General features: G+C 43.4%; 1 protein-coding gene across 2 annotated transcripts in view; it reads left to right on the forward strand.

Annotated features, from left to right (window-relative positions):
* Window positions 1-20350, forward strand: part of nlk2 (nemo-like kinase, type 2) — a 74145-nt gene that overhangs the window by 40055 nt on the left and 13740 nt on the right. Inside the window, exons 4-8 of one of the 2 annotated variants that reach the window (XM_024279711.2) lie at window positions 966-1072; window positions 1400-1485; window positions 1710-1919; window positions 17308-17409; window positions 17551-17637. In XM_024279711.2, the coding sequence (XP_024135479.1) occupies window positions 966-1072; window positions 1400-1485; window positions 1710-1919; window positions 17308-17409; window positions 17551-17637 (592 nt within the window). The remainder of the gene's footprint in view (window positions 1-965; window positions 1073-1399; window positions 1486-1709; window positions 1920-17307; window positions 17410-17550; window positions 17638-20350) is intronic. The other variant, XM_024279712.2, reaches the window with a different exon arrangement.

Raw genomic sequence — 20350 nt, forward strand, 5'->3', positions numbered from 1 at the left:
ATGCATGTGCACACAAACAAGCCCAGACGCACACACAATCGGTAGTTTTTTTCTATCCAGTTTTAAGACTTTGCATGTGGTATTCTTGATGTCCATCCTGAACTTTTCTAATCATTTCCGTAGAGTTTTTCATCCTCTTTTCTCCAAGAGCGTTTCAGTTTGGTTTCTAAACTATTCCTTTATTGATCTGATTGATTGATTTAAAGCTAAACTTCAAGTCCCATCTGTTCTCCACATTTGACGGGGAGCAGTGAGCTGCAGACACAGCCACACTCGGACACCATTTGATGGTTTAACCCCCTCAATCCAACCCCTTAACGCTGAGTGTCAAGCAGGGAGGGTCCCTTTTTTAGACCTTCCAGTCTTGGGGCAGACGCTCTACCACAAGGCCACAGAGCTGGTTTTTACTGGTTATTTACTGCATTTTACATTTGTCTCATGACTGCTCTTAAAGTTTTGATTTTTAAAGGCATCAAATCAGCAGCAGTTCATGTTTAAACGGCCCTCCGTCAGGTTGTTGGGGTTGCTCCGGTCCAGAGCTTACTGACTGTCACTGGCCCTGCCACTGCTTTGAGTCATTACCTTTAGTTTAAATGGAATTTGCTCAAATTAGATCTGGTTTGACTCCGTATGGATTCATCTTTTTTGATGTTCTTTGTAAAACACATTGTTGTCTGTTATACATTTCTGCTGTTTCAACTCATCTAAAGGGAAACTTAATGCTTTATTGTAAACTGTGAGACGTCCCTTTGACCAGTGAACGCTTCAAACTGTTCAAAGCACAGATATTCAAAGAGGAGTCCTAGGGAGTGTTGGTAATTTAGCGCCATGGCACAGGTTTCTAAAACAGCTGTTAATACATCTTTTACTGAAGTGCTGTTTTGCTGACTCAAAACATGTGCTCATGTCTCTCTGAATCAGCCTTGCTGATCTCTGTTGGCGGACCTTAACCTGCATCTGCTCAGCTACGTCGTGACTGAACTGATGCAAAGTGACCTCCATAAGATCATCGTATCTCCACAGCCTCTGAGCTCAGACCACGCCAAAGTTTTTCTCTACCAGATTCTGCGAGGTGGGTTGTTCCATCAGGTGCCTCTTTGCCCCGACACCTGCACACACCAAAGAAGCCTCACGGGTTCTCCACGTGTCCTGAGACAAACCTGCAGGCCCAGCAGGTCTCACTTACTCAGGTGAAGGGTCAGAGGCTACTTCACTGGCTCTCTCTGCACGTTCACACCTGTAGCGGCTGTTCTCCAGACATGAACGCTGACCTAAACAAGGACTTTACTTTACATGATCTGTCATGTCAACAGATCAAGATTGGTTCTGTAACAGTTACCGTGTGTTTGTTTTCATCTTCACCTTCTGCTAGCTCTAACCCGCTCTCTCCCCTCACCAGGACTGAAATACCTTCACTCCGCCGGGATTCTGCACCGGGACATCAAACCTGGCAACCTGCTGGTCAACAGCAACTGCGTGCTGAAGGTGTGTTTCTCTAAATGTGGTTTGCAGGAATGGGTCAGAACCTCATAGAGATGAGGTCCTTCACCATAAGCAGGAACCTGGGCTCTGCCAAATGTGGTTCAGAGTCATGCCTGTGGTTTTAGCCTAGCATCTACAGAAGTTCTTTTATGATGAACAGTTTCATGTTCACATGAATTCATCACTTGCTGCTGTGGCAGTCATTGCTCAGTGGGGCTGTCTTGCAGATCTGTGATTTTGGCCTGGCCCGTGTTGAGGAGTCGGACGAGTCCCGGCACATGACTCAGGAAGTGGTGACCCAGTACTACAGAGCGCCAGAGATCCTCATGGGGAGCCGCCACTACTCCAACTCCATCGACATCTGGTCCGTGGGCTGCATCTTTGCAGAGCTGTTGGGCAGACGCATCCTCTTCCAAGCTCAGAGCCCCATCCAGCAGGTGAACATCCACTCCCTGCACACCAGAACCCTCCACCCTCTGGACATGCTGCTGGTGGGGCGGAGCACTCTGCCCTGCTGGATGTCCTTATGCAGTCTCCAGAGCTCTAGACAACGTTTTTGTACTGGTTGCACCAGTGCGTCTCATTTTTTTTCTTAGGTGCACCAGCACAAAAGTTTGGTGCAACTTCTTGACCTCATTGCATTTACCAACACTTTTACATGGTCCCTTTTCCTTTTTATGTGCTATTAATATCCTCATTAAGACTTGAAAATGATTAACTTACAATCTGGTAAACATAACGTCCTTTATTTAAAACACAGTTCTACAATAATGAGAAACTATATATAAAAAACAATTAAAATGTGCAGTTTAAAAAAGCTTAAATTTGTGACAGCAAGTGAAATGGGCGGACCCAAGTCTTCCTGCTCCGCCCCGTTCTGAAGCATGCATTTGTTGACAAATAGATCCATGAACGTCTTTGTGTTCCTGGTCTGAGCTGGATTCTGGATCTAAACTGCATGTCTAGATAGCCAGGTTAATGCTCATCATCTTTGTTGCACTGGAATGTTAGCTTGGGGGTGTGAGGGGCTGTAAGCTAGTGAGAGAGAGAGTAAACAAGATTTCATGAGATATTAGCGTGAGGGTTACTTCACACTAACAGTCCCACCCACAACTCAGAGGTGAATTTCCAATGAACTCCTGCCGCTCTGCAGGAACTATGTCCTAGAAAACGCCAATTTTTTAGATTTTGGCTTAAAACAGCAGAATAATAATGAACAGATCACTTTAAAGCGCTTTGAAAACAGATCAAATATAGTTGGAGTAGGAATTCAAAATGCTTCACAGAGCTGAAACCTAAACTTAAAAAAAACTTTAAAATGTTTTGTGATCAATACAGAGCCATTCATTTCATTTTTTTGAAATTTACTTATGTTTTCTAAAAATAAGACAGCTATGCTGGGGCTGCTTAAACTTCCAAAACTTTGTGATACTTTGCATATTTTTTGTGCGATGAAAGACCAGCGATCCACACACATTTTTCCTGCAAATTGCGTCCGTGTGAATGATTGCACCTTTAGATGGGGGGTGGTGGCTATGTTAGCGCAGACTTTAAATATGAAAAAAAACAACACTAACATGTCTGAAATAGCCGACATAGCGGTCTGTCTGCCGGCATATTCATGGCGTGAGCTCCGCTGGACACGTCGCTGCATCGAGCTGCAGCCAGAGAACGCGGCGGCAGTAACAGACTGTCAAACTATCCACAGTGTATCCCGCTTTTCTCAGTCTTTAAGGTTTTAAAAAACAAAAGTTAACTGGAAATGATAAATCTCAGCTTTGAGCTCGTTTTTCCTCCTCTTCCTTCCTAGTCATAACATTTGAAGACTTTTGAATATCATTAATCTATGTCAAGCACAAGACATCAAAAGTCTGGTTATCTCACTGAGCACTGAGAAAGCTTTTGACCATCTTGAGTGGCACACACTTACATTTATTTGACTTTGGAGAAACATTCATACGATGGTTGTTATTTAATAACCTCTTAGCTTCTATGATCACAAATGGATGTAAATCTGAAAGTGTCTCTCTATATCGCTTGACAGGACAGGGCTGCCCTCTCAGTCCGGCATTGTTTGCTTTGGCGATTGAACCTTTGGCTGAATGCATTAGGCAGGACTTGACTATACTGGGGGTTTCTGCTGGTGGAACTCGACACAAAATTTCGTTCTATGCTGATGATATCTTGGTATATATTACAGATCCTATATCTTCTATTCCTAGACTTACTGAATTAATTCTGCAATGAGGAACATTTTCAGGTTACAAAATTAACTTTTCTAAATCATTTACCATGCCAGTGGGTAGTCTAACAAGTACAATAAAAATGTTAGCATCATTTCCTTTCCGCTGGTCACTGTCAGGATTTGCATATCTTGGTATTCAAATCACTCCCATGTTTCATCAATTGTTTAAGGCCAACTTTACCCCTCTTCTTTTTACTATCAAAAATACCTTTCTAGATGGAACCAACTCCCTGTCTCTCTTCTTGATAGTTTCAATTATCAAGATAAATGTGCTTTCAAAATCATTGTATCCCTTGCAAATAATATCAAACCAAGTTTTTTTAGTTGTGTAGCACCCGTATAGCCACTCTGTTGGTTAGTAAAAATGGCGGGTGCTTTCTTCAGGTGGAAACCAAATAAGGTGCACCTTTTTTGTCAATATTATAATATTATCCTCTCCAAAAATTTAATGAAGAGACCCAGAGACAGGTAAACATTTAGCCAAATATTGATGAAGGCGTTGTTTTTTTTTTGCACAGTCTTTTTATTGAATTTTTTCGTTTTGAAGACAGTACAAATTTGAAACATACAACATAAAACACACACACCCCTCCCCCTTCCCACCCTCATTGTACCATTCTGTCTCAAGTCTTACAGAAGCTTAGACGCATGGCGGGACACAAACAATCATCCACACACAACAAAATCCCCTATTCGCATTACAAGACCAGTCACAAGCATTTTTTGGCAACAGCGACATCCAAGTTCCTCAGATGCTCCAATAAAGGATTCCAGGTTAGATAGAACCTCTGCACTGACCCCTTCACAGAGGACTGAATTTTTTCCAACGCCAAAAAGTGCAGAAGGTCGCTCAGCCACATCTTGAAGGTTGGAGGATATTGTTTTTTCCATTTGAGCAGTATGAGTCTCTTGGCAATCAGCATCCCAAAAGTGATGACAGTTTGTGCTCTATGGTCCAGGTTTAGAGGTAAAACACCAAATAATACAGAAAAAACCGAGGGTTGTAAAGGCCTATGTAGCACATCAGAAAAAAAGTGAATATAGACTCCCAGAAGTGATCTAACTTGGAACAGGACCAGAACATATGGGATAGGGTGGCTACAGAACAGCTACATCGGTCACATGTGGGATCTATATTATGGACGAACTCTGAAAGTTTAGCTTTGGACCAGTGGAGTCGGTGTACGATCTTAAACTGGATAACTTGATGACGCAAACAGATTGATGAGGAATGTATGTTATCAAATGCTTTACTCCAAATACTGTCAGGAATATTTAAGTTTAGTTCTTCTTCCCAGTGAGATTTGAGTGTTGTCAAGGGCTCTAAACCATGTGTGTTTAACAAAGAATAAATGTTGCCAATCGTTCCCCTGGAGCCAACTTTAATTTTCAAAATGGATTCTAAAAGGGAAGAAGGTGGATGGGATGGGACACAGAAAAACGACTTAAATACAAAGCTACGAAGATGCAAGTATCTAAAAAAATCAGAGCGAGGGATGTTGAATTTAGCTAGAAGTTGATCAAAAGATGCAAAGGTGTTGTCAATAAACAGATCATCAATTAAACAAACTCCGCTCCTGCTCCACTCATAAAAAGCTTTGTCTGAGGTTGAGGGAATAAACTGGTAATTTGTAAAAACAGGAGCTAATTTTGACAGATCCTTAAGGGAAAACATTCGTCTAGCAGAGGTGATAGGGGGAAGCCCTGGCGGGTCCCACGCTTGAGGGAAAAATAGGGGGAGCGATTATTATTAGTACAAACAGCTGCTGATGGGGAAGAATACAAAATCTTTATCCAAGAAAAATTTTCACTAAAGCCAAATTGTTTTAAAGTGTAAAGCATGTAATCCCACTCCACCTGGTCAAACGCCTTCTCCGCATCCAGAGACAGAAGGACTTCTGGGACATCGGGTGAAGCGGGACCATAAAGAATATTGAATAAACGTCTAACGTTATAAAATGATTGGCGACCTTTGATGAAGCCGGTCTGAACATCTGCAATAATTGAGGGCAAAACAGTCTCCAAACGCCCGGCTAGCATCTTTGAAAGAATCTTATTATCTACATTTAAAAGGGAAATAGGACGATATGAACCACATTCATGAGGGTTTTTATCTGGTTTTGGGATAAGGGAGATGACCGCCTGATGCATCGTTGGAGGAAGAATGCCCGTGGTAAGAGATTCTTCAAAAACTGAGAGCAGAAACGAGGAGAGTGGGTTAGAAAATTGCTTAAAAAATTCAACAGAAATTCCGTCAGGTCCTGGGCTTTTTCCATTTTGCATGGATGTAATCGTGTTCGTAACTTTTCGGAAAGAAAATGGTTTGTCTAGTTCCCGAGACAAGTTATTTTCAATTAAGGGGACATTTATTTTCTTAAAAAATGAATCAAATAAAGTTTGTTCACCACGAGATTCGGTATCATACAGGGTCGAGTAGTATTTATAAAAACAGGAGTTTATTTCTAAGTGGTCTCTGTGTTTATTACCCGACTGGTCATTTATTTAAATTATATCTCTGCTGGCAGCTTTTTGGTGAAGCTTGTGGGCTAAGATTTTTCCAGCCTTCTCACCGTGTTCATATTTCTGGCATTGTGTTTTGTTGATTAGGTTTTCTATATATCCAGTAGATAACAAATTGAACTCTGTTTGGAGATTAAGACGTAATTTAAACAAATCTTCGGTGGCTGCGAGCATTGTGTCTAATTTGAAGATCTCCTTAGTCAAATGATCGAGTTTTTGATTATTACTTTTCTTTTGTTGGGCACAATAGGAAATGATCTGTCCTCTCAGGTACGCCTTCAATGATTCCCAAACAGTAGAAAGTGATATTCCAGGGGTCAAATTACATTTAAGGAATAATGTTATTTCAGAGGAAATTAATTTAGTAAACTTTTCATCAGAAAGTAACGTGTTGTTAAACTGCCTGTTACAGGAAGTTGGTATATGTAAAGTCATCAGTAAAGGGGCGTGATCTGAAATAACCATACCTTGATATTCACATTTGCGAACAAGAGAGAGGAGTCGTTTATCCAGGAAAATATTATCAATGCGGGAATATGTTCCGTGGACAGGGGAGAAAAAAGAATAATGTTTGGATGTGGGATTCAAAAACCTTCAAATATCAATGACACCATTCGTGCTAAGAAAGTGCTGTAACTGGAGAGTCAAACTGATCATGGGTGCTGGTCGAGATGAGCTGTGATCCAGACTCGGTGACAAGACACACTTCATGTCTCCTCCAAATATTAAATGGTGGGTGTTCATATTTGGGATCTTGGGAAAAAAATTAAGGAAAAAGGAGCTATCCTCTCAATGAGGTGCATAAACATTAACCAACACTACAGGTGTGTTAAACAACCTGCCAGTGACAATTACATATCGTCCTGAAGAGTCTGTTTCCACTGAAGACATTACAAATGGGACGTTCTTATTAATGAGGATGACCACACCTCGAGATTAAGAGTGAAAATTACAGTGGTATGATTGCCCGATCCACCGTCCCCTGAGCTGAAAGTGATCAAAAGTCCGAAGGTGAGTTTCCTGGAGAAAAACTATTCCTGCTTTTAACATGTTTAAGTGGTTCAATACTTTTTTTTTGCTTCACAGGGGTGTTTAAGGATTTTACATTCCAAGTTATAAAATTAACATCGCAGCCAGCTGGAACAAATGAAAAGTCTGAATTAGTTGTTGTCATGGTCATCAGTAGGGAAGATCATTTCTATGTTGCTGATATCAAGGGTTGTAACAACGTTGTGGAGGTCTTTACAAAAAGAAATAAGCAAATGCAGACTGAGATAACATAGTACAAGGTCAAAACAAAACTCAAAGTGTGGTACAATGAAACCCACCCCATCACCAATCAGAACACGGTGATTACCCAAACCCCTAGAACGAAAACTGCACATTTAAGTGCTTTGGGAAGAACACAAGCTCTCAGGAGATCAGGCTCCGCTCCAGAACAGGTACAAATGTCACATATCAGAATCAGAATCAGAATCAGAATCAGGTTTTATTGGCCAAGTATAGAATATATACAAGGAATTTGGTTCCCGTGACCTGTGCTCCTATGTAGAAAAGATAAAAGATAAAAAATAATAATAATATAAAAAGATAAAATAGAAATATGAATATATATATATATACACGTATATATATACACATCTGAAAAAAATAACAAGGGGGATAAAGATATATACAACAGTGTCCGGTTAAAACTGATCCCATGTTGTGCACCGTACTCTGAGACTGGTCAAGAGTTCATCAGAGTGACGGCTCGCGGGAAGAAGCTGTCTTTGTGGCGAGTGGTTCTTGTGCACAAAGTCCTGAACCGCCGTCCTGAGGGGAGGAGACTGAAGAGACCGTGTCCTGGATGTGAAGGGTCTGTCGAGATTCTACCAGCTCTCTTCCTCACCCTGGACCGGTACAGGTCCTGAATGGAGGGAAGGTTGGAGCCAATAATCCTCTCAGCAGACCTGATGGTTCTCTGCAGTCTGTCCCTGTCTGCTCTGGTTGCAGATCCAAACCAGACTGTGATGGATGTGGTCAGGACAGACTGGATTATTGCTGTGTAGAAGTTGATCAGCAGCTCCTGAGGCAGGTTGAACTTCTTCAGTTGTCGTAAGAAGTACAACCTCTGCTGGGCCTTCTTCCGCAGTGAGTAGATGTGCTGGGTATAGGATAAGTAAAACTCCAACTTAAAATAAATAACAAACATAACAATAGAACTTCGGCAGAAAAAAAAAGAGGGGGAAAATTTTAATACGAAACCCCCTTTTGTCCCCCCCTTTCCCCACGTTCAACTCTTGGGAGTCCGCGGGTCAGTGCGATCATAATAAAAGAAAAAGGATGTCTGTAGTTCAACTGACCTCGTTCAGATTCGCTCTCAGTTCAAATCAGTTGGTTGACGCGCTCCCCGTGATTGTGGATTTCACGTAAGCCGTCGCCTCCTCCGTGCTTTGGAACCATTTTTCATTTCCGTTGTGCTTGATCCGGAGTTGCGCCGGGTACATGAGCCCATATTTCACTCCCTCCTGGAGGAGCCGTCTCACCTCGCTGAAGGTGGCTCTCGCCTGCGCCACACTTGGAGGATAATCAGGGAAGATGGAGATGTCGGCGCCCTTCCAGCACAGCTGGCCGGACTCCCGGGCGCGCCGGAGGATTTCCATGCAGTCCTGATGGTAGTGGAGCTGGGCCACGATGACCCGCGGTCTGCCGGTCTGGTTCCTCGCGGGTCCTCCTCGGTGAGAACGATCGATGAGGATGTCTTTATCCACCTGCAGGACATCCCGCAGGAGTTTGGACTCGGGGATATTAATGATGCGGATGTTGGAGCGTCTCATTCGCCCCTCCGTGTCGAGGCATTTCTCTCGCAGGCCGTTCTCTTCTGATTCCAATTTCCCCACTCTGTTTTGGAGAGAGGTCACTTCGTCAGACTGAGAGGAAAGAGCTTTCTCCACGTCCGTCATTATTGTCTTCATCGTCTCCACCTTGCCGTGTTGCTAGCTAGCTCCGTCTTTACCGCCTGTAACTCGGTTTTAATGGCATCGAAGTCATCCGAGAGCGCAGTCTTCAGCTTCTGTCGGAACACTGCAGCCATGTCCGCCTTCAGAGAGGAAAGAATTTCAGCTTTCATAGCCAAGGATTCAGCTTGGACCGCGGATGGTGGGCTGCTAGAGCCGGGCTCTCTGGGGCCTGCCGACGGAGCTGATCCAGTGAACTTGAACTTTTAAATTACTGGCCATCAAACTAGATTTAGCTCACTAATATGAAAGATAGCAAAATAATTACTCAGTCCCTGATGGGGTTTTACCGTTTTTATAAAAAAAAAAAAAAAATCTTAAAATATTAATTTAAACTTATTTGCGGCGGAGCTTGTCTTTCGTGCTGCCTACTCCATTGCCTGCTCATCACCATCCCCCGATGAAGACGTTGTTTAATAAAATATAATACTTTGGCAAATAAAACATAAATAATTCCCCAACAAAAAATATAAACACTCAAATTAAGTAAAAACATCAGTTATTAAATTACACCAATTATCTTGAAATGAATACAAAATGTCCCCTTTTTTATGTCTAAGCAAATAAAAAAACACTAGATTTTAGCACAAATTGTTAAATCCCCTTAACCAATAAAATATATACCAGAAATTACCAACCCTTAGCTTATAAGAAAGGCCATGTATAGAAATCAAAATGATGGAACACTGAACATTTAAATGTTTTCTGTCCTTTTCTCAGACACACACACACAGTCCAGTTTACTCACGGTACCGGCTCCGTAATTAAAAGGGGGAAAAAAGTTGCAGGCCTGTTATTTCTCTTTCAAAACAATGAGTTGTGGTGTTGTTACTGAGTGCCATTACACCATTTGCCCAGCAGGTGGAGATACTGATCTGATTTGTACTAAAAAAGCTGTGAAGAACAATAAACAAGATGGATCCCGTTAACTGAGCAGATGTCCGTGTTTCTTTTACAATCCTACCGACACAACATATTGGCGACGAGGAATGGCTTTACTTGGAATTTCGCCGCCCCAGGCATTCCTACAGAATCCCGGTGCACCTACGATCCCGCTGGGGTCCTGGATACGTATGTTTGAGAACTACGTGCTGGCGCTAGCCGACGACATAGAGGACTGATTCACATGGTGGGCACGGAAGCTCAGCGCATTTTCTACACTTTGCCGGATACTGGTGACTCCTATGCAGCTGCCCTGCAGGCATTGAAGATGTTTTTTATACCCAAGTTAAAAACTGTGGCTGAGAGAAACAAATTTCGTCAGAGGGCTCATCGTGTCGGGGAGTCGACTGCTCAGTATGCTGCTGCTTTACGTGAGCTCGTTACGACGTGCGCTTTTGTTGTGTTAGCGGATGACATGATACGTGATCAAATCGTGGAAAAGACAAATAACAGGAGGATCAGAGAACGCCTGCTTATGGAAGATAACCTTCCTCTACAGAAGACTCTTACAATGTCTGCTCAGATTGAAAGTGCCCTGGCTGAGGCGAAGGCTATGGCTACACCAGCCGGTGAAGCAGTGGTTGGCATGGTGCAGGGGTCTTCCACCGGCAATGGGAGATACAGACACGGTCATGGCCGCCCATCAGCTAAAGCACCCCTGGCATCATCACAGAGAATCCCCATCAACGGACCTGGGTTTGCCGGTAAGACATGCTACCACTGTGGATCTTCTACACATATTGCAAGTTTTCCTAAATGCCCTTCTAAAGCAGCCACATGCAGGAAATCCAGTAAACATGGACATTTTGAGAGAGTCTGCAGGAGTGGGACTGTTTTAAATAAAGTGAGGGAAGTGTTGATTGAACAGACAGACACAGTTAAAATCCTACTAGTGGAAGAAGAGGATTTGACCAGCCTTAACAACAGGCTGATGTGCAAAGTCTCTATGTGTGCACCTGAGGGACCTACAATTACTGTTGACTTGCTGGTTGATACTGGATCAGCAGTTTCCATTCTTCCTATGCACCTGTACCAGAGGCATTATGGATACATTCCACTGTCCACTGCAAAAAGAAGATTAGTTACTTATTCTGGACAACCCATCTCTGTACTAGGCTGCTTGGAGCTGACAGTGACATGTGGATCAAGCTGTGCTACCGTAAAGGTATACGTGGAAACCCGCTTTTGGGATTGGATCTTTTCAATGCTCTGAACCTAGTTAACAAAGATGGACAGGTCAGTGCACCAGTACTTTCTCCTACTGTGCCTCCTGCTTTACAACATCCTTCAGCCTTTGTACAGTACACAGCCCCTACCACCAACCTCGAGGTACTTCAAGAAAACTCTGACCAACTGGGGCTAGTGACAGGTTTTGCCCACAAGGTGAAAGTAAGACCCGAAGTTCGCCCTGTCCAGCAAAAGTTGCGCCGTCTGCCGTTTGCTGTGCGTGATGCAGTCTCCCAGGAACTACAGAGATTGGAACATGAAGGCGTCATTGAACGGATTGACTCATCCCCATGGGTTTCACCTATCGTGGTAGTGAAACGAAAGTCTGGCCGCATCCGATTGTGTCCGGACCTGAGGGAGCCAAATAAAGCAGTGGTCATCGACAGCCATCCGCTACCACACATTGAAGAGGTGTTCCATGAGCTACGTGGAGCGCGGATGTTCTCCACCATAGACTTGCAGAATGCTTACTACCAAGTACCCCTTCATCCTGAAAGCAGGGACCTTACTAGTTTCATTACACACGAGGGACTATTCCGTCTTACCAGAGTACCTTTTGGATTAGCTTCAGCTCCCAATCCTTTTCAAAGAATGATGACACAGATTTTGTCAGGTTTGGATGGTGTTAAATATTATTTGGACCATGTGATTGTGTTTGCTGACACATCTGATCTTCATGAGATACGGTTAAAAGCTGTGCTGCACCGACTGTGCAGTAGTGGCCTGAAGCTTAACATGGAAAAGTGCCTATTCAGACAAACTGAACTGTCATTTTTGGGACATATTGTCTCTGCTGCAGGTATCAAACCAAACCCTGACCACATCAGTGCTATCATAGAGGCTACTTCTCCTTCTGATGCAACAACTCTACACTCTTTCCTGGGCCTTACAGGGCGGTGTTCAAAGTTCATTCCCAACTATGCTTGTGTTGTGGAACCACTTTGTGCCATACTGTGTAAAATGCAGACTTTGAATGGACTGAGGAGGCACAAGTGACTTTTGAAAACTCTAAAAACTGATAGCTACTTGCTCTGCCCTCTCGCTGTTTGACCCAGCTCTTCCCACCATAGTCACCACAGATGCATGTGATTTTGGTATTGGCGCTGTACTTACTCAGTTATATTGGGACACGGAAAAGACGGTTGCATTTGCGTCGAGGTCTCTTAGTGAGTGTGAAAGGAAGTACTCTATTATTGAGAAAGAGGCGCTCGCCTGTGTTTGGGCTGCTGAACGCTGGCGCACATATTTGTGGGGTAAACACTTCACTCTGCGCACTGACCATAGCCCACTTACTTGCTGTCTACTAAAGGTTTTGGACGAGCAGGAATGCAGATTGCCAGGTGGTCAGCTCGCCTCATGTGTTTCAACTACACGGTAGAGTACAAAACTGGTCATGAGAATGTTGTTGCGGACTGTTTGTCTCGTTTACCTGTCTCTTCTCCTCCATCACACGAGTTAGAGGAGGACATGGTAGCACTAGTGGCTAGTGTGGACTTTGCTGCCGTCACCAAAGACCAGCTGATTCAGGCCTGTTTGGACTGTCCTGTGTTGCAACAAGTTCTGGTTTATCTTCATGATGGCTGGCCACGAAATGCCAAAGGGCTTGATCCAGCTCTCTTAAGCTTTGTTTTCATGGGGACGACAGGTTGTAATGAACAGTAACAAATGTTTATGTTGTTTCTGACTTTAACATTGTTTTATTAATAGTATTTTGGATTATCAAGGTCATAGATACAAGCTATACAGTCTGGCCAGAAGTTATTGAAAAGTTGCATTTAATTGAGATTGAATACTATAGAATTTACTGTTTAGAAGTCAACTAGGATTGACAATTTTTCATCTCAACTTTATTTTGTCACAAATACTATTTGATAAGTTGTGAAGTTAAATATTTCCTTTTATTGAAATTTCTGTCTTTGGGTTTAAAAAAAAAAGAGGGATATGTAGTGTTGTTACTGAGTGCCATTACACCATTTGCCCAGCAGGTGGAGATACTGATCTGATTTGTACTAAAAAAGCTGTGAAGAAGAATAAACAAGATGGATCCCGTTAACTGAGCAGATGTCCGTGTTTCTTTTACAATCCCAGCGACACAACATGAGTCCGTTGCAATAATCCAACAAGATCCAGCGGGGCGACAAAAGACAACAGCTCCACGTTGATGTGGCCCAGCGTGGTGCACGTTAGCTCCGCTGCTTCCATTCCAGACTCCCGCTCTGTCTCCTCAATCCGGAAAATGGGTGTCCAGCTTCCAAACTCCCCCGCTGTTCTTCACTTACAAGTTAGCCTTTATTCCGAACTTTTCGTTCAGATTTTACCGCTATCTGGTGACGTGCTTTGCTCTAAAAGAATAATTAAAGAAGGAAATAAACCAAATTTTTTTCTTTTTTTCTTCTCTGCTTATATCATTTAACAAAATAGTATAAAACTCAATACCTATTATTTACTCAAAATAACTTTTCTATGAATTCCCCAAAAATCTTTCTGCTTTACTTATTTGTTAAATAAAATTACCACCGGACTACAGTTGTTTAATGACTGGCTGAGGGAATTTATGTGGCATAATAGGAAACCAAAACTTAAATTTAAAAAATTACAGCTCTCCAAAGGGAGTTGTAATTTACTCTACTGTAAAGTACCAATACTGTATCAGTTGACATCTATCTTAGGATTTGTCATGGAATGGGTGGAGGCGGACCCCAATTCGGTCTGGCTAGGCCTTGAAAAATCATAGACTCATTATTCGCTTCCTGGCCTTCTGTCCTGTAAAAATCTCACATCTGTCAGAAATGTATGTGGTAACAACCCGATAATCATGAACACAGTCAAAGCATGGTTTTTGGCTAGGTGGTGGAGGGGAAGTCGCCTGTAATTTTCTTGCTTTCTCCTATACATGGCAACCCTGAATTCAAGCCAGGTATGAAAGATGTAGGTTACAGTATTTGGTCACATAAAGGAATAAGGTTTATGAAAAACTTGTTTGCAAGAGACTCTTTGCTTTCATTTGAACAGATACAGGTTACATATGGCCTCCCCAGTAGTCACTTCTGTAGATACCTGCAAGTCAGAGACTTCATACACAATAAAACCACCTTGATTTCTGTTGCCACACCCACACCAGTAGAAGAGCTATTACTAAAACCTCCTTCTAAAAAAGTAAATACTTGCTTTTACAATGTTCTCAATCAAACAAATCACAAATTATTTTAGATGTAGTAGAGAAATGGCAAACAGACTCGGGTGATGTCTTCTTCTTCTTTTCCTTTCGGCTTTTCCCTTCAGGGGTCGCCACAGCGAATCAGTTTCCTCCATCTAAGCCTGTCTTCAGCATCCTCCACTCTAACACCAGCCACCTTCATGTCTTCATTCACTGCATCCATAAACCTCCTCTTTGGTCTTCCTCTAGACCTCTTTCCTGGCAGCTCTAGACTCAGCATCCTTCTACCAATATATTCACTGTCTCTCCTCTGAACATGTCCAAACCATCTCAGTCTGGCCTCTCTGACTTTATCTCCAAAACCTCTAACATGTGCTGTCCCTCTGATGTATTCATTCCTGATCCTATCCATCCTGGTCACTCCCAAAGAGAACCTCAGCATCTTCATCTCTGCTACCTCCAGCTCTGCTTCCTGTCTTTTCTTCAGTCCCACTGTTTCTAGTCCAAACAACATGGCTGGTCTCACCACAGTCTTGTACACCTTTCCTTTCATTTGTGCTGAAACTCTTCTGTCACACATCACACCTGACACTTTTCTCCACCCATTCCAACCTGCTTGCACTCTCCTCTTCACTTCTTTTCCACACTCTCCATTACTCTGTACTGTTGACCCTAAATACTTAAACTCCTCCACCTTCTTTATCTCTTCTCCCTGTAACCTCACTCTTCCACTCTGGTTCCTCTCATTCACACACATGTACTCTGTCTTACTGCGGCTAACCTTCATTCCTCTCCTTTCCAGGGCAAACCTCCACCTCTCTAACTCCACCTCCACCTGTTCCCTGCTCTCACTACAAATCACAATATCATCTGCAAACATCATAGTCCATGGTGATTCCTGTCTAACCTCATCCGTCAGTCTGTCCATCACCATTGCAAACAGGAAGGGGCTCAGAGCTGATCCCTGATGTAATCCCACCTCCACCTTGAACTCCTCTGTCACCCCTACAGCACACCTCACCACTGTCTTACAGCCCTCATACATGTCCTGCACTGCTCGGACATACTTCTCTGTCACTCCAGACTTCCTCATACAATACCATAGTTCCTCTCTGGGCACTCTGTCATAAGCTTTCTCCAGATCTACAAAGACACAGTGGAGCTCTCTCTGACCTTCTCTGTACTTCTCTATCAACATCCTCAAAGCAAATGTTGCATCTGTAGTGCTCTTTCTTGGCATGAAACCATACTGCTGCTCACAAATGTTCACTTCTGCTCTTAGTCTGGCTTCCACTACTCTTTCCCACACCTTCATTGTATGGCTCATCAGCTTCATTCCTCTGTAGTTACCACAACTCTGCACATCTCCCTTATTCTTAAAAATGGGCACCATCACACTTCTCCTCCATTCCTCAGGCATCTTCTCACCACCTAAGATCCTGTTGAACAACCCGGTCAAAAACTCCACTGCCATCTCTCCTAGACACTTCCATACCTCCACAGGTATATCATCAGGACCAAGAGCCTTTCCACTCTTCATCCTCTTCAAAGCCCCTCTCACTTCACCTTTACTAATCTTTGCTACTTCCTGCTCCACAACCATCACCTCTTCTACTCTTTGTTCCCTCTTGTTCATAGACTACAAATCTCTCCTAATAGAAGGCATCAGCTGAACTCTCAAACATCTCCCTGGTGTTTCAAATGTAAATCAGCAATTGATACATATTCTCACTGTGTTTGGTTCTGTCCAAAAATTTCCTCATACTGGAGACATATTCTGGAGGACACAGAGAAGATCTTCAGGACAGTCTCTCTGCCTCCCGGTTACACGGACAGTAAACTTAATTCCGCCACCTCTGTATGATATCTTGACATACGCTGTCATGGATACGTGAGAAAGCACCCTCAAAAGCAAACTGGCATAGACTTGTCATTGAACTTTTTCCTCTGGAATACTTGAGCTGTTGGCTTCACTCCACCAAGGATCATTTATGAAGATTTGGACACCTCTCCGTTTCAGCAGTCTCAATACAGTCTATACTAAAAGCTTTCATCTTTGAATAACAATTTATGGGTGATTCTTAATTTTCTTTTCCAAACTGGTATTTTTTTAAATTCTATTATTATTATTATTTTTTCTTTGTCTTTTAAACCCTGTGAGAAGGAATCTTTTTCTGGTTGACATTGCTGAAAGAATCTTTATGATTCTGGATCAGTTCTGTGCTGAGCTATGTTTATGTTTGAAAATATGTTGAAAAAGCAATAAAAAAGAATTCTAAAAAAAAAAAAAGCACTGCTCCCTCCACACCAAGGGTGCTCTCAGCGAGCCTGCTTGGAAAAATATCATCTGCTCTGGATTTCTAAATTTAGGTACAGGTAGAGACAAACCGAGTTTGAATCGTTTTGTTACGGATTCAGGAAGAATCGTTACATTCTTAGTTGGAGATGAAACTGAGAGGAAACAGGAGAAAGGAGGCAGATGAATCCACAGCAGGAGCTTCATGGGGGCATGAATGTGGATGACAGAAAGTCTTCATTGATGATTTTCAGACTGATGGAAGAAAGTAGAAAGTGGTTGGAGCAACAGATGTTTGAAAGTGGGGTGGAGCAGCTCACGCTGGAGGTTGGGGATGATGTGAGCATGTGCGAAGGAAGGAGCGAGGCAGAGGAGAAACAGAAGCTAGGAGAGCAGCAGGGAGGGTGTAGCCTCGGCTTGAACTGCTGTTTCTGTGCAGCTGGATCTGATCACAGACCTATTGGGAACGCCATCCATGGAGGCCATGAGGACGGCGTGTGAAGGGGCCCGTGCCCACATCCTCAGAGGACCTCACAAACAGGTGAGCTGTGTTCTGCATGGAGCCAGCAGCTTCCCCCAGCGCAGCTCAGTGCATGAGTTCCGTGTTGAGTCAACACGTGCGCTGTGGGCTTCCTGCTCGGCAGCTGCAGTGATGATGTCTCTGTTGTCTGTTTTGCTGCAGCCATCGCTTCCTGTTCTGTACACGCTGTCAAGCCAAGCGACCCACGAGGCTGTGCACCTCCTCTGCAGGATGCTGGTCTTTGATCCCGTGAGTCTCACCTCAGATCTGCATGCTGATTTGTAGATGAATGAGCTTCATTCATGAGTTACTGGAGGAGGTTTGTGTGGGCGCATGCCGTCTGCCACAGCCGGTTCCTCCGGGCAGACGGAACCAGCTGGTTCTGTCAGAGACAGACGGATTCCTGTGATTTTTACAGCATGACTCCTAGTTCTTCCTGAAGCTCAGACTTGTTTAGACGAACCCTTTGATAAACAGATGTTTGTTTGTTTCCTGACACAGTGATGTCATCTGCTCACAGCGGGGATCCACAAACTGGGTCTTGCTTGTCATCATCAGAGCATTCTTCTGTGTGTCCTGAAGGCAGAAACAGATCAGCACAAGTCGCTCACGTTTAAAGATGACGCAGAGTTTAGAAGTTAGCAGAAATAACCAAAATTCCTCTGAAAGAATGTCCTCTTTAAAGTTCAGAGTCCTGTGACAGAAACAGTAAAGCAATCTGATGCTTTATAAACTCTATTGACTTTGTAATTTTTTTTTAAAAGACAATCAGGACATGCCTTTGATTCACAATTGCAGGAAAGAACAGGGACACCTGGTGGCCACATCAGGCCATCGCAGCCTCTTGAAGAGAATCATGAACATCTTTTGTTCTGTCATTCTCCTTTTTACTTCACATTTCTGCATGTAACCCTTCAGCTCTCCTTTGCTTGTTTACATTAAAGGTGGGGTCATCTGGACCCCACATGACAGTGCGCTGAACTTTTTCTTCAATGATTGTCAATCTTTACTGGTGTCCAATGACAGACATGAAGTCTTGACCACCTTTGTCATGGAAGGACTAACACCTCAATGTAAGGGTGGGTCATCTGGACTCCATAAGAGAGCACAAGGGTTAAAGACCGTCACATCTTTTAACAAGCAAGCGAACACAGTCAACCTGTAAATTAGACCTGGGCACTATTCAAGTTTTAATACTGTCAGTATTCCTCCCAGTTCACCTCAGTATACAGTATTACCTTCTCTACTTTGTAAGCACCACTTCAGTGGCATTAGCAAACTGCCGGGCTTTCCTCCACCGTAGGAAACAGACTTCCAAACACAATTAATAAAACAATAACAACAGAAAATGGTTGGATTAACCATTTTTATTTTAAAGTAATTCAACAAATATATTGGAAAACTAAATAGTATCAAATTAACAAAGCATGTAGAGCAATTTTCTGGCGCTGAGTAATTTTTAATAATACTAATTAATTAAATTAAACAATGGGCCTAATTAGTCTTAACTCCACACAGAAATAAGACATCTCCGCGCATGTGTAAACATTCCTCACGGATAATTCAAACCCGGGAGTGCCTCTTTGTTCCTACGCGCTCGTGTTTCTTCTTCCCGTGAGCAGAAAAAGTCATCGCTCGGGTAAGACTGTCTATTTCCGCGTTCTGGTCCCTTGAACATGTGATGAATGTGCGCTCGCAGAATCTCAGTAAGCATGCACGCGTGATATTTTGTCATGTGCACTTATGGGGGTTATAATGTCTATGGCAGGGGCTCTGGCTCTGCTCACGGAGAAACTTACTGTGCGTAAGTGGAAAATTACTTTTGACAATTGTGGGCGGGGTCAGAAGGCTGCGTTGGCTTTCTTCTGATTGTATGGCGTTGTTCATTAGTTGAAAATGTGTCCTTAATTTAGAGGCGTTTCCATTTCTTGCCGTCACCTTTTTCATGCATAATTTGCAATCGGCCTCATCAGGATTAAGAGGCTCTCCCTATTTATTTACTCGGAACCCAAAGTTCTCCCAAACTGTGGAAGTTGTTCTTTTAGACACCAAGCCACTGGAGCACAACTCGCCATCTTTCTTCCCCTCTCTCGCTCATGCGTCTGTCTCGCTTCGGAGCTGTAACATGCCGATGTCACTTCAATAAGGAGAGAACTCGAAGTGGACCTGAAAGATTAATTGTGAAGTTATTTGTGAAGCATGAATCGAGTCTTTTGGCGGTTGGGCTCTGGGCTGGAGAACTCTTGCTTGCTGATGAATGCTTTGGGCCAAGTAGGCAGGCCACATCGTAGCGAGAACAGGGAACAACAGGAAAAAACACGGAGGTACCTGAGCCAGGGGAGCACAGAGGCTGATGCAGACGGGGGAAGAGCAGACGTCCTCCGGAGGCGAAACGTCAACCGCCAACAGCAGAAGGACGCAAAGACGTAGCCATACCTGGAAGATGAAAGAGCGGCGGAAGAAGGCAGACAAAGCTGCGCGCTTCCCGAACGAGCAGGACTTCACTGAATGAGTCTGACCACGACAGCAGCCTACCGGTAGTAGCAGCAGCAGCAGCCGGTAAACCGGCGCAATGTCCGGAACATTGACTGTAAAAATACTGGACTTATCAAGTTATGAGGTCCCCCATTGGAAATGCATTACCTCCACTCCTTGTGAAAATAGACCACCGCTTTCACTGTCACTTCCTGAAACGGATATCGCCATTTTGCAAACGTCTGCAACCCATCTTCAGCGATTGGTCTGAGTCATAGCTGAGTCATGAATCTATAGGAAGTACTGTCACCAATCTGGAGTGAGTTTATTGTGAGTGTTCGCCTCTTTTCACGCCTCTATCACGAGACCGCGGATGTAAACAGATTCTACTTTAATAATACCGGAGAATTGTACAAGTCATTGTTGAAGTCTTTGAGGGAGAACCATTCCAACATTTGATTCTGTCAGCGGTCCTTTGGGATTTACT

Source organism: Oryzias melastigma, linkage group LG20 (genome assembly GCF_002922805.2).
Source record: "Oryzias melastigma strain HK-1 linkage group LG20, ASM292280v2, whole genome shotgun sequence".
In the NCBI taxonomy this organism is placed as follows: Eukaryota; Metazoa; Chordata; class Actinopteri; order Beloniformes; family Adrianichthyidae; genus Oryzias; species Oryzias melastigma.